Source organism: Phaenicophaeus curvirostris, chromosome 1 (genome assembly GCF_032191515.1).
Source record: "Phaenicophaeus curvirostris isolate KB17595 chromosome 1, BPBGC_Pcur_1.0, whole genome shotgun sequence".
Classification (NCBI taxonomy): domain Eukaryota; kingdom Metazoa; phylum Chordata; class Aves; order Cuculiformes; family Cuculidae; genus Phaenicophaeus; species Phaenicophaeus curvirostris.
The window spans coordinates 83536163-83548320 of NC_091392.1; the positions used below are offsets into that span (position 1 = coordinate 83536163).

General features: G+C 51.2%; 1 protein-coding gene across 1 annotated transcript; it reads right to left on the bottom strand.

Moving 5' to 3' along the window:
• Window positions 1-696: 696 nt before the first annotated feature.
• GNB3 (G protein subunit beta 3) lies at window positions 697-11222 on the bottom strand. The gene is made up of 10 exons (XM_069865564.1): window positions 11013-11222; window positions 5754-5855; window positions 5160-5198; window positions 4883-4989; window positions 4711-4774; window positions 4447-4609; window positions 4279-4345; window positions 3214-3415; window positions 1698-1914; window positions 697-953 (listed from the first exon to the last, which is right to left on the bottom strand). The coding sequence occupies exons 2-10, from the start codon at window positions 5808-5810 to the stop codon at window positions 847-849; spliced, it is 1023 nt and encodes a 340-aa protein (XP_069721665.1). The 5' UTR covers window positions 5811-5855; window positions 11013-11222; the 3' UTR covers window positions 697-846.
• Window positions 11223-12158: the final 936 nt, after the last annotated feature.

Sequence of the window (12158 nt, forward strand, 5' to 3'; positions counted from 1 at the left end):
CGGGAGAAGAGTTAAGTTTGCCGTAGCTCATTGCAATGCTGGAAAGAACACAGCCTGTGGTGCTTATATGAGCTTTCTTTATTAGCCTGGGCTATCGTGATTTATAACAGACTTGAAAACAGGGGCTGATGGCTACTGGTTAGACAGGGTCACCACACAACATAAGAGTGAGGCAAAAAGAGAAGGAACAGCAAGAAGCAGACAATAAATAAGAATAAACATAATATTCCTTTGTATCCTGACAGGTCTGAGGGCTACCTTTCCCCCATGTATGCACAGATGAGACTTGAGCTAAGTCTTCCCCAACGGAAAATGAGTGCAATTTACAGTAGCTTTTTGTTTTGATGTTGCATGATAGAAATCTCAAACCTGGTATATCCCTGAGGCTGTCTGCAGGGATATAGGACAGCTTCACAGAGAAGCTAAGTAGAGTTAAATCAGGGACAGAGGTGTTACGCAAGGGGTCCTCCAAAGGAAAAGTGTCAACATGGGTAAATGCAGGATGTCTATACTGTACTGCAAAGTCCTGAGACATAATGAACAGTGTTTTGCAGATCTTCAAACCTGCACAAGGCTGGAAATTGCTGGGTCTGTTTAGAGGTGGAGAGAAGGGCCAGTGTCTGTGTTCCTGCTCCCCAGCTCCTCCTGCTTCCCCAGCTTCCCCCTGCTCCCCTTCCCCTCTCCTTTCCCTTTCACTCTAGGAGACCCCTACAAGTGACCTGTGTCTAGAGACAAGCGGGAGTGGTAGGTAGGTGTTTCTGTTGTGCTCAGCTGACAATGCTGTTTGCATGGGCTCAAGCTGTGGGCCATGTTTCCGTGCTGCTCTTTCCCTCTCTGCTGCTGTCCTCAGTTCCAAATCTTGAGGAAGCTGTCCCAGGAGCCAGTGGCAACAGCCATGCCATCTGCTGTCACCCCCAGGCAGCTCACTCTGTTGTCATGGCCAGAAAGGATTCCTATGGGGGGAAAGAAGAGAGATCAGGAAAAGAAGTGGGTCCTGGGAGAGATGAAGGGGTTGACTGTGCTGAGGACACTCATGGTAGGCTGTGTACCTACACTCTGGCGTATTGCTATCTATTCCTGCACAATGTGTTCCAATCAACACGTGGCTAGTAAGAACAAACATGTAGCAGAACATTTCTGCATGGCATACAACCACTAACCACCGGCCTGGCCAAAGAACCATGTTCTTGGGAAGGTCGGTCTAGCTGAACCCTGGAGCGGTGGTAGGACTAAGAAAAGATGGTGTCCTTGGCAAGACTGAGAAACAGCGATGCTGCTAGTGGGCTGTGTTATAAATTTTCAGAGGCTGGAGGCCACAACTGGAAGAAAAATGGCACCACGTGGCACTGTGAATAGCTGGAACGGGCAAACAGCAGAGGCCAGGAGAAAGTAGGAAATACTATTGGTGCTTGTGAGCAATTTTAGCCAATAGGAACCTTAATGCTCTTTTTTCCCCTTGAAACAATGTTGTTTAAGGGCTTGACTTCCTTAACATTAAAAACAATAATTCTTCTACACAAAAGGTAGCTGTCCTACATGTGGTGTGCTCATTAAGTGCAAGGAACCTTTGTTGGGTTTTAGTCGGTATAGGACGTGTCCCTTTTAGGAAAAAAAAAAAAAAGAAGCCCTTTTCCTTGCCTGGGTAAGGACTGAGGACCTTGAAGGTAATGAAAGAGGGATGTCCAGGAGCCACTCACCCACACGTTCTGCTTTCAGGGAGTCCCAGATGTTGCAGTTGAAGTCATCATATCCAGCCAGCAAGAGGCGCCCACTGCGAGAGAAGGCGACGGATGTGATTCCGCAGATGATGCTCTCATGGGAGTACACTATGAGCTCCTGGTCTGCCCGGAGGTCAAAGAGACGGCAGGTGGCATCATCTGAGCCGGTACAGATGGCTTCACCATTAGGGAAGAACTGAGGAGGACACACACCAAATTTTAATCAGAGTATGCCTTGCAGATTTCCTCAGCTCTTTGCCTCCCTGCTAACCACTAGGAAGCCACACAGAGAGGAAAAGGCAGTGAACAAGACACTGGATCATAAAAGTTGAGTTTGCTGAAGGGGGAGACTGATGCTTCTCCTAAGACGTAGTAAAACCATTCCAAACTCAAGAAAGGAAATGACATAGGGGGTAGAGCTATTGTAAGATGTCTCAGTGCTTGAGGAAAAATTACTGTCTCTTTAACTCCAGCTGTTAGCCTGGGGTTTGACAGGGGTCCACTAATATCCCCAGGTGGGGTCTGACAAGATTCAGAGCTATGAGAGCCTTCCTGTCTGATCCTCACGCTCCAATCTTTTCATACACACTCCTTTTGCGTGTCTTTGGTCTGAGGAGCAGGAAAGGGTTCCTCAGGAGCAGGTATGGCAGAAAACTGTATGACTGGCAGGATAGCCATGGACCAGATGAGAAAAGCTGTACTAACTGAAGGTGGTTCAAGCAGCAGCTATTGCAGGTAGCTGTCAGAGTCAACTGGTTAACCAAACAGGATTAAGCTGATGTGTTTCTCCTCCTGACACCTCTAGCACTCTGGTTTGAATCCTTGCCTCTGAGGGGAATACTTGTCCTCAAATGTCTATGCTACCTCTAGTGAAGTTTTGATCATGCTCCCTATGATCCCAAGATCCTCTCTCTGCTGTCTGAAGCTGAGACCCTCAGCTGAGTTAGGTATTCCTGCTGCTTCACTTGTGTCGTGCAGCAGGGCTCATGGACCGTGTCTGAACCATGGTTCCCAACAGCTCCTATGAGCAGAGCTGCACCAGCACCTGTGAGCTCCACAGACCACGGCATGTTGGCTGAGTCCAAGCAGTGCTTTGAGTCATAGAATTATAGAAGAGTTTGGGTTGGAAGAGAAATTAAAGGCCATTCTGTTCCAAACCCCCTGCCATTGGCAGGGACACCTCCCACTGGATCAGGCTGCCCGAGGCCCCATCCAACCTGGCCTTGAGCACCTCCAGGGAAAGGGCAGACACAACTTCCCTGGGAAACCTGACCAAAGTCAGACTTAGATGCTCTGGTGCCCCAGTGCCCAGGAAACAGCAGCCTCCAGACTTCAGTGAACTCATGCCTTCCGTGTTTCAGACTGGATCATGGGGCCTCCTGAGATCCTTTTTCCCCACATGACTGAGACAGTTTCTTTCAACCTTGTCCCAGAACCCTATTTTAAACCTGGTCCACCCTCCTTTCCCTTGTCCACTGTGCAGACAGATACATACGCTGATGGCGTTGATATCAGATTCATGCCCTGAGAAGGTCTGGCGGCAGGTGCCCTCACGCACATCCCACAGTTTGGCAGTAGCATCACAAGCCCCAGAGATGAAGAGTTTGAAGTCTGGGGAGACGGCCAAGCTCATACAGTCTCCAGTGTGACCCAGGAACACAGTCTTCTGCTGCCCTGTCTCAATGTCCCAGAGTGCACTGCAGGAGAGGAGAGAACTTCTCATAACCATCCTAGGCAAGGCAGATCTACGGCTGGGATGAAAAGCCCTTCCACTGGCAGACAAAAAGAGGGAAGCCATAGGCCTGGCTACAGCATGGGAAAATGGGTGAGAGTACCTTCACTGGAACAGAGTTAGACTGAGGGAGTGGCGTGTGAGGTTTGACCATATTCCCACAACTGCAATAGCTGAAGGGAATACTGAAAAGAAGTAAGAGGGACCTCAGGCAAAGAGCAGAAAAAAGGTCTGCCGTACCCACAGGCGGGCAGCGTTCCCTGCTGTCACACACTACAGCCAGGCAAACAACCCCATGTAACCTTGATCTCTGATGGAAACACCCCATCCCGTCTCAACCTCAGTCAAGAGGTTCTTCCAAAGTAGGTTTTGGGATGAGGCGAGGGTGAATAAAGACTCACACTGTTTGGAGTCGCAGCACAGCAAGGCCTGAGAGGCAGGAGCCGAAGGATCCAGGCACTGGCTTTGCAAATACCTCGGGCACAGTGAGTAAGACTTGAGAAGCAGAGCGTGTATATGGGCCTCACATAAATTTACACCCGTTTATGCCCTGGGATAAACAACACTGTGGTTCATGAACGCTGTCAACATGGTCCCTACTGCTTCACCAAGACTTAGATCTTCACCTGTCCTCAACCAAGAAAAGAAGCCAAGGGTGGAAGAATGGATCTGACTTCCTAGGGTGCTCTGCATGGCTTCTCTGTGGGGAGCAATTCATCCTTCAACCCTGGACTTTTGCAGGGCGAAAGGACTGTGCTTGCTGGTGTGAGCTATGCCTCTAAGAGCCGGAGTTCATCATGTCATTAGGATGCAGAAGATAACACTCACCATGTGGTATCTCCAGAGCTAGTCACAATATTGTTGTCATCAAGAAATCGGCAGCAGGAGAGGTAACCTGGGAAGGGGGAACAAGGAAATATGAGGAACAGGGCAGGGCTAAAAGGGTGAGGATAGGAAGCAGAAGGCACTCAGGTTGCGGGCAGGCAGCACACACACCTGTATGGGCTGAGAGCTCCCTGCTCACTTTGACGTTGCCTTCACGAGTCTTGAGATTGTAGATGGAACACATGTTGTCAAGGCCCCCACAGGCCACAAAATTTCCCGAGGGAGCATAGGCACAGGTCATGACCCAGGAGGAGCGCAAAGGGATGGCATGAACCTGGGAGGACAAGAAACCATGTCGGGAGTCCAAGAGCAGAGAGAATGGGGCAAGGGAACCTACTCCAGGTTCCTGGTTTGCTGCAGCCATCTGACTCCTACCTTGTTAGTTGTGTATGTGTCCCATACAATCAGCTTCCCATCTTGTGAGGCACTGACCAGAAGTCTGCGAGAGAGGAACAAGATCATGTTAGTAGGTCCCTTCCCATCACAGCCTTCTTGCCCTTCACGCCCGTGTGCTGCCCTGGACCCAGCAGATCAGTGTCTCTCTCACTTGGAGTCCGTGGACCAGTGCATGGCATAGATCTTGGCCAGGTGCCCTCGCAGGGTCCTTCGGGTCCGCATCTGAATGCGGCCGACGACTTCCATTCCAGATACAATCTGAGGAAAGAGCAGGAGAGAGAATGAATCAATCTTGGGCTGAGAGGAGCTTTACTGCTCCACACATCTCTGCCTCCTAACTCTGCTTCCCAGCTGTAGCCAGTCTCCCTTAGAGGGGAGCTAGCTGATCCCCACACTCATTTACCTGCCCAGACACCCCTGTCCCTTACCTGAGCAAGTGTCGTATCTGCACAAGCTTTCCGGGCATCCTGAAGAAGAGATAAGAGTAGATGAGACAGATAGCAAGCCATGTGATGAAGGCAATGGCATGTGAAATTCAGGGGGATGCCCAAGATGGCGGGGGCTGCTTGAGGTAGGAACTGTGGCTTTGCTTGTTTTGGATCCTGGTCCTGTGACTAGGGCACCTCAGCACCAACCAAACATCAGGAAGGTGAGCTAAAAGCTACTCAATATCCAGCTACACCCTTTCCATGAATCCTTCTGCCTGGCAGAACAACAACGGCCTTGCAGACAGAGGAGGTCATGGGAACACACTACATTCTCTGCTCCTCTGCAGACCCAATGCCCATGGCCACTTCCTTCTCACCATTGTAGAGTTCCCTTGTCTCTCCCTTCCACTCTCCCTCTTTCCCCCACCATGCCATGAAGATTTCCATTAGCACTTCAGAGGCTACGCAGAACTACACAGGGCTCCAGGCATGAAGATGAAAAAAAGCTCAACTCCAAGTTGTGGCTGAGCAGGAGAAGTTGGACATGGGGTGTAGACGCTCCCTCAGTAGTTTCATGAACGTTGCAAGCATTACCGCAATCTGCTTCTTCAGCTGCTCAGCCTCCTGCTTCATCTGTTCCATTTCCCCCATCTTGCTGACTTAGGGGTCCTTCTTCCACGTGGGGCAGCCTTGTTTCTGGAGAGATAAATCAAAGGAGAGAGGTGTGAGGTAGAAAGGGCATTAATATGACTGCTTGATTATGCAAATGTAGGCACCCCTAATAAAGGCTTATTAAGCATTTATTGGCTGAATGATTTGTTGTGTCACGCTGCACCTCGTCAAAGCCCTTAGGATTTGGGAAGTTTGTATGGGACCTGCTCAAAGGTCCATCTGGTCTTGCATTCCACTTACATGTACGCTGGGGAAGCAGAAGACCTCCAGAATCTCTTGGTGAGGTTCTGGCTACAGGTGTCCTGTCACATCTTTATCCTCATTCCAGCCCCTACTAAATCCTGAACCCTTTTCCTCAGTTTCTCACTGTCTGTGGCCAAGCTGTCTGTCTCAACTCCAGGAGTAGAAAACTTGATAGGGGGAACCCGGTGGCTATTCCCTATCATTTGTCCTAGGCAAGGTATTACCAGTCAGTGCCCACCAGCTCTTTGACCACCCAGGAAATCTAGGAGATGTTGAGGTTTCCTTCTAGTTTCCTTTTTTTTTTTTTTTTAAGAGAAAGGAGGATATCTAGGGAATGATCTAAGAATAACGTAAGCAGACAGTGATATTTCTCCTGCTATCCTAGCCTCTGGTTTTCATTAACATCCAATGCTAGAGAAAGCACTACTGTTGCAAGTTCTTGATGGACTTTTCTTCTACGCACACATGTTGAAATTTAGCATCCTCCATGGCGAGGACTTCCACAGTTCAGTGGCATGCTCTGCAAAGAAGTTCCTGAATGGCACTAGTTCCACTTGATGATACCTAGCTTTTGAGTTGGAAGAATCAGCAAATAACTGGTCACTGTTCACCTCGGCATCACTTGTGTTTTTTTCGTAGATCTTTGTCATATCCATCTTCATGCACCTCTTTTCCTGAGTGCAGAGCACACTTAGTCGTTCCTCACGTGAGCCATTACATCCCATTACTTCTGTTGCTCCGTCTCTCCTTTTTAAGTTATTTACAGAGTACAGACGATATAGTTTTGCAGAACAGGCAATGAACCAGAATGGAACTGTAATCCATATCCAAGATACAGGTGCACGCTACACTTATACAGCATATCTCTTTTATTTTGGTTTTGTTTTTTTTCCTACTTTCTTGTTCTGTGCACTTGAAATGCCACCAGTGGTTCTAGCATTTCTCAGTCTTGCAGACAAATCGGGTCTTTATTGCTTTGATCGTTCTCCTGGGTAGGTGTGAGTGTCGCAATGTGCCGATGTGCCCCAAGTGTTGTTCACCATTAGAACCAGCATTTTGCCCCAGGCTAAAATGCTCCAGCAGCATCTGCAGGATTTCTCCTTCTAGTCCCTGTGAGTCAGATTGCCTCTATCCCCCTCTGTTGCCTGAAGGCCTTGTTTCTTCCAGCCAACGGGGCTTCATAGAATCATAGAACCACCAGGTTGGAAGAGACCCACCGGATCATCGAGTCCAACCATTCCTATCAAACACTAAACCATTCCCCTTAGCACCTCGTCCACCCATGCCTTAAACACCTCCAGGGAAGGTGACTCAACCACCTCCATGGGCAGCCTGTTCCAGTGCCCAATGACCCTTTCCGTGAAAAATTTTTTCCTAATGTCCAGCCTAAACCTCCCCTGGCGGAGCTTGAGGCCATTCCCTCTTGTCCTGTCCCCCGTCACTTGGGAGAAGAGGCCAGCACCCTCCTCTCTACAACCTCCTTTCAGGTAGTTGTAGAGAGCAATGAGGTCTCCCCTCATTCTCCTCTTCCCCAGGCTAAACAAACCCAGCTCTCTCAGCCGCTCCTCATAAGGCCTGTTCTCCAGCCCCTTCACCAGCTTTGTTGCTCTTCTCTGGACTCGCTCCAGAGCCTCAACATCCTTCTTGTGGTGAGGGGCCCAGAACTTCGCATCCTTCCATGCCAGGCTGCTCTCTTGCTGTGAGCAAGCACAAGCAAATAGCTCCCAAGTCCAGCCTTCGCTTCCTGCTTCATACAGCCCTTTGAGTTTCCTTCCAGAATCCCTTTCTCTGAGCGACTCCGTGGCTTTCCTTTGATCCTTCAGGCAGGGGGAGTTTCTGCTTGGTCAATGGCTCCTGAAGCGTGGCTTGAATGTAGAAAAGACAAGGAGATACAGGTTTCCCCCAGCTCCTGAGAGGCATGAGCTTATCCCAGAGGGAAGCTATTTCAGGCTATATTCTGCAGAGAAAGAGCACTGCCGCCTCTCCCTTGCTCCCCGTCCACAATGGATGTGGCTGCTGGTCCCAGCACAGAGGGAGGGAGCAGGAGAGAAGCCCCAGGCTGCACTGTCAGGGCCCAGAGGCATGTGCCGCAGCACATCCTTGGCTACGCTGAAGGATGGGGACAGGCCAGCACCTGAGCTGGGCCCTTTCCACTGTTTGTTATTTCTCACGTTTTGAAGGATCAGTGATGAGGGGGTTCCTCCTGGCAAGGACTCTGAGTTGTGGCTAATGGAGTGATGCTGGCCATGAAAACCCACCTGCATGCACCCCTCCTCCTCTGGGAAGGGGTTGGATACCCCACACCATCTCTCAGCTAACTGGCAGACTGGGGAGATGCTGGAGAAGGCCTCGCAGCTGTCAGTAGGAGGCTGCACCCTGTCCTTATCTCGTGGTGTTTGCCCCTCAGCTTTGGTGCGCAGACAAGCTGCAGAGGCTGCATCCAGCTCTGGTCATTGTCTCCCAGCACACAAGTGGCAACTCCGAACCTACAGCCACCCTGTGGAGACCAGCCCTACCATTTGGGTCCACACCTTCCCCTCTCTTGTTTTTCCTAGGACTGATTCTACCTCCTTTCTAGGTGTTGGATTGCCTTTTCCTGCTGGGCCACCTCTTCCCTCCAAATCTTTCCTTCCAGTCTTCTCTGCTTGGTCCCCAAGGCCTGACCTCCCCAAGGCAAACCCTTCCTAGAGCTAATCCCAGCTGGAACAGGACTGGCTCTCTGCTCTCCAGGCTGTCTTTTCACAGACCGTTGGTTGTCTGAGATCATCACCCAGCCAGCCCACCCTAAAATGCTTTCATAAACTTCTATTTTTGCTTGCCCAGACCTGTATGGAGACAAGAGCCGCGCTCTTTCTTCTTCCCATTCTCCTGCAATTTCTGCCCAAGGTGAAGCTGGCTGCACGCTCTCCCAATCACCTATTCGATACCCGGTCTTCCTTGCATCTCTTCTGCTTTTTTACCCTTCCCTCGGTGTTTCTTTTTCAATGCTGGCACAAGCAGCGGAGATTCCGTTCACAGCACGTGCTCTCTGAAGTTGCACAACCAGATGAGGGGCTTTCAGGCAGATCAAAGGGCAGAGGCACAATGCCGAGGATGGATAAAAGGGGCTAAATATAGAGAAGGTGCCGCTCAGGTTCAGGACTCTGTCCAAACCTTTAAATCCCTTTGGGGCAACGCTCTAAATGAAGCTGGGAATTGTTCTCAGCCTCAGAAGGACAAGGAGCCACAGAGGAGCGATAATAATAGCTCCAGCTCTGCCTGTCGCCTCCACCAGTCACGTCCCAGTGCAGTTTGTGGAGAGCGAGTTATCTGGCCCCTGGTGGAGTGCAGCTGCCTCCCAGGAGGACCACAGCAGGTGTGAAAAAGGGCAGCTCATGGTGGTCATGTAAATTTAGGACAGGAAATGGGGGAAGCAAATCAGGGAAGAACGGAGGAAAGGGGAGCGGAGCTTGGAGTCTGGCCAAGGCACATTCTGCTGTGACCAGTGAGACCTCAGGGATGTGCATTCCTTGTAGTTCCACAGATCAGCTTCATGGTTGCTTATGGTAGCTGCCCAGCCTGGTTTTAAGAGGAAAGACTTCTAAAAGGTGCACGCTCGGTGCTTTCTGGAAGCATGGGCTCTTTCAGGTGAATGCTAAGCAGTAAAGGAAACCAAGTCCTTCAGCACCTTTGAAAAAAGCAATTCTCCACCGCCACCCCAACACTGCAAAGAGCTGCTGTCAGGAGGACCTTGGCACCAGCACTAGTTCACAGGGTTGTGCCTCCTATAAGCATCACTGAGGCACACGGCACAGCCAAACAGAGCCTGGACTTGGTTCACGCCAGCCATCGTTGGAGCTCTGCCTTGGCTGTGCTCATCCAGTTCATAATTCTTCTCTTTTGAAACCATGTTTCTTTTCTTCTGTTCTCCGATATGACAGTTCTTTCCCCTCCTGCCTTTTCGGACAAAGTCGCTGCAGGATCTGCTGTAGCATTCCAGCCTGTGAGCAACCAGACCCATCCTGAGCTCTTGGGTGTCTGCTCACAGCAGACTAAATGCCTCTAGCACTGTGTGAGGCTGAAGTGACTTTGGAATCATCCACCTTCTGCTGTTTGCTGCCAAGCCATGACTTTTCAGAGCAGCGGCTACGACACTTGCACCACCGCAGGGCAGTGGCCCATTCCACACAGCAGGGGACTCTCCTGCCAAGCCACCTGCATTGCTCCTTGGTGGGGATGGGGGCACAAGAGATGGGCAGAAAGAAAGAAGAGGTGAATCCCCTTGTTTCCTATCCTCTGGGTAGCTTCCCCTGCAGGGGAGGGAGTGGTCCCTCTGTGGGATGCTGGGAGAGGGCCGTAAATAGAAAAGGGAAAGGTACAGGAGGGAGGACTGAGTATTAATAGGCAGCATCCCTGGGTCTCTGTGTAATCCCTGGCTGGCCTTGCATGCTCGCCCTGGTGACCCTGGGCTCCTTGCAGAGCCGGATACAGAGATGATCCCCCTCTCCTGCGATGGAGATCAAAGGCCAGGGTAAAATTACCCTTCTCTGCTCCTTGCTTTCTGAGGGCTCCTTCTCCAACCAGAAAAGCAGCCAGCGGCAAAGAGGAGCGCACAAGGGCACACCAGGAGCGCAGTACCGTGTGCAGGTAGTGAGTGCCAGGTCCCTCTGGGGAGGCATCACCCTCCTGTGCCAGTCTGGAAACCGGTGACATTTACCTGCCAAGAGGAGAGCAAGCAACCCCATCCCAGCTCAAAGCCCCCTCGTCCTCGTAAGGACATCCCAGCTCTAACCCCAACTTCTTTCCTAGCATGATCTTCCCTCCCAGACCCTCAGATGCCTGCACATGGGATCAGCTTTGTACAAAGACTCCCCGCAGGATCATGCCAAGAAACCCAGAGTCCAAAGTGCCAGGCTCACCGAGGTGACCTCGAGCATGGCAACAAGGCAGCATCCTTACCGGGATCTGTAAAGCAAGGCGGGTTGCGGTCTCCGCTGGCTGGAACTCTCACGGCCTCCTTCCCCTGCCCAGAACAGCTCCCCACTGCCCAGAAGCTCCTTGTCCTTCTTCAGTCTCCAGTCAGTCCTGCCCGTCCACCCAGTGAGTCCCTTGCTCCCTCTCTGCTCCTCAGCCTCTCCCAGGACTGATCTCCCCATGGGGAGCTGGAAGGCTGTGGACGGGAGGGGTTGGGGGAGGGCTGATTCCAGGAGCAGCGTCAGGCAAATTAAATCAGACACCAGAGACTTGGGGAAATCGGATTGGGACGTAATGCAAAGCAGGTGGATGGGGAGGGGTGAAAAGAGAGAGTAGCACACTGCTCCTGAAGGGAAAGAAACCATCACGGGCAGATTTTACTCCCTCTGTTTATATCAGCAGCAAACTAATAAAGTGAAGATTAGCCAGAACAGGCTAGGATTATCAGCCGCTGTGACAGGGCTTGCTGTACCTCACAGTGTAGAGGAATCCCCGTTTTCCCAGGGACAGAGTGCCACTCGTGTCCTGAGCAGGGCGGGAAGAGCCCACCCACCCAAGGTGGCCCTGCCAAGGGCAAAAAAACATGGTAGGGCCAGGGTCACACCTTCTCTGGGCAGCAAACTGAGCAAACTGAGCATGGGGAAAACAGAACTGGGCACAGGGGCCACGGGTGGCAAAAGATTTGGTGGTGTGCCTTTTGGCAGCCACTTTCGTGGGATGCTGCGAGGGGATTATCTTGGCCTCAATCTCTTCTAATCTCTCCCGCAGCTTTGGCCCAAGCCCGAGATAAATACCTTTTAACGGATCTCATCTGACGTCAGGAGGCCATCAGTCTAATCACCCAGGCTACCTTTGGGCAAAACAAGCCAGAGATGTGGACACTGGTCCTTCACCCCCCAACTCATCCTCGGCCAGCAAGACTCATCCAGAACCCACATAGAAATCATCAGGACAGACATGTGAGTGCTAGGATGCGATGGACTCCCTGCCAGGGAGAGTGAATTTGACATGCACCCATCAAAACGCCTTTTTCCTGTGATGCCGGGGAGGACGGGAGGCAAAACAGGCTGTCGATGCAGGTTTCCCGAGCTTGTGTGATGTGGAAGTGCCAGGATTCAGACTGAAGACTCC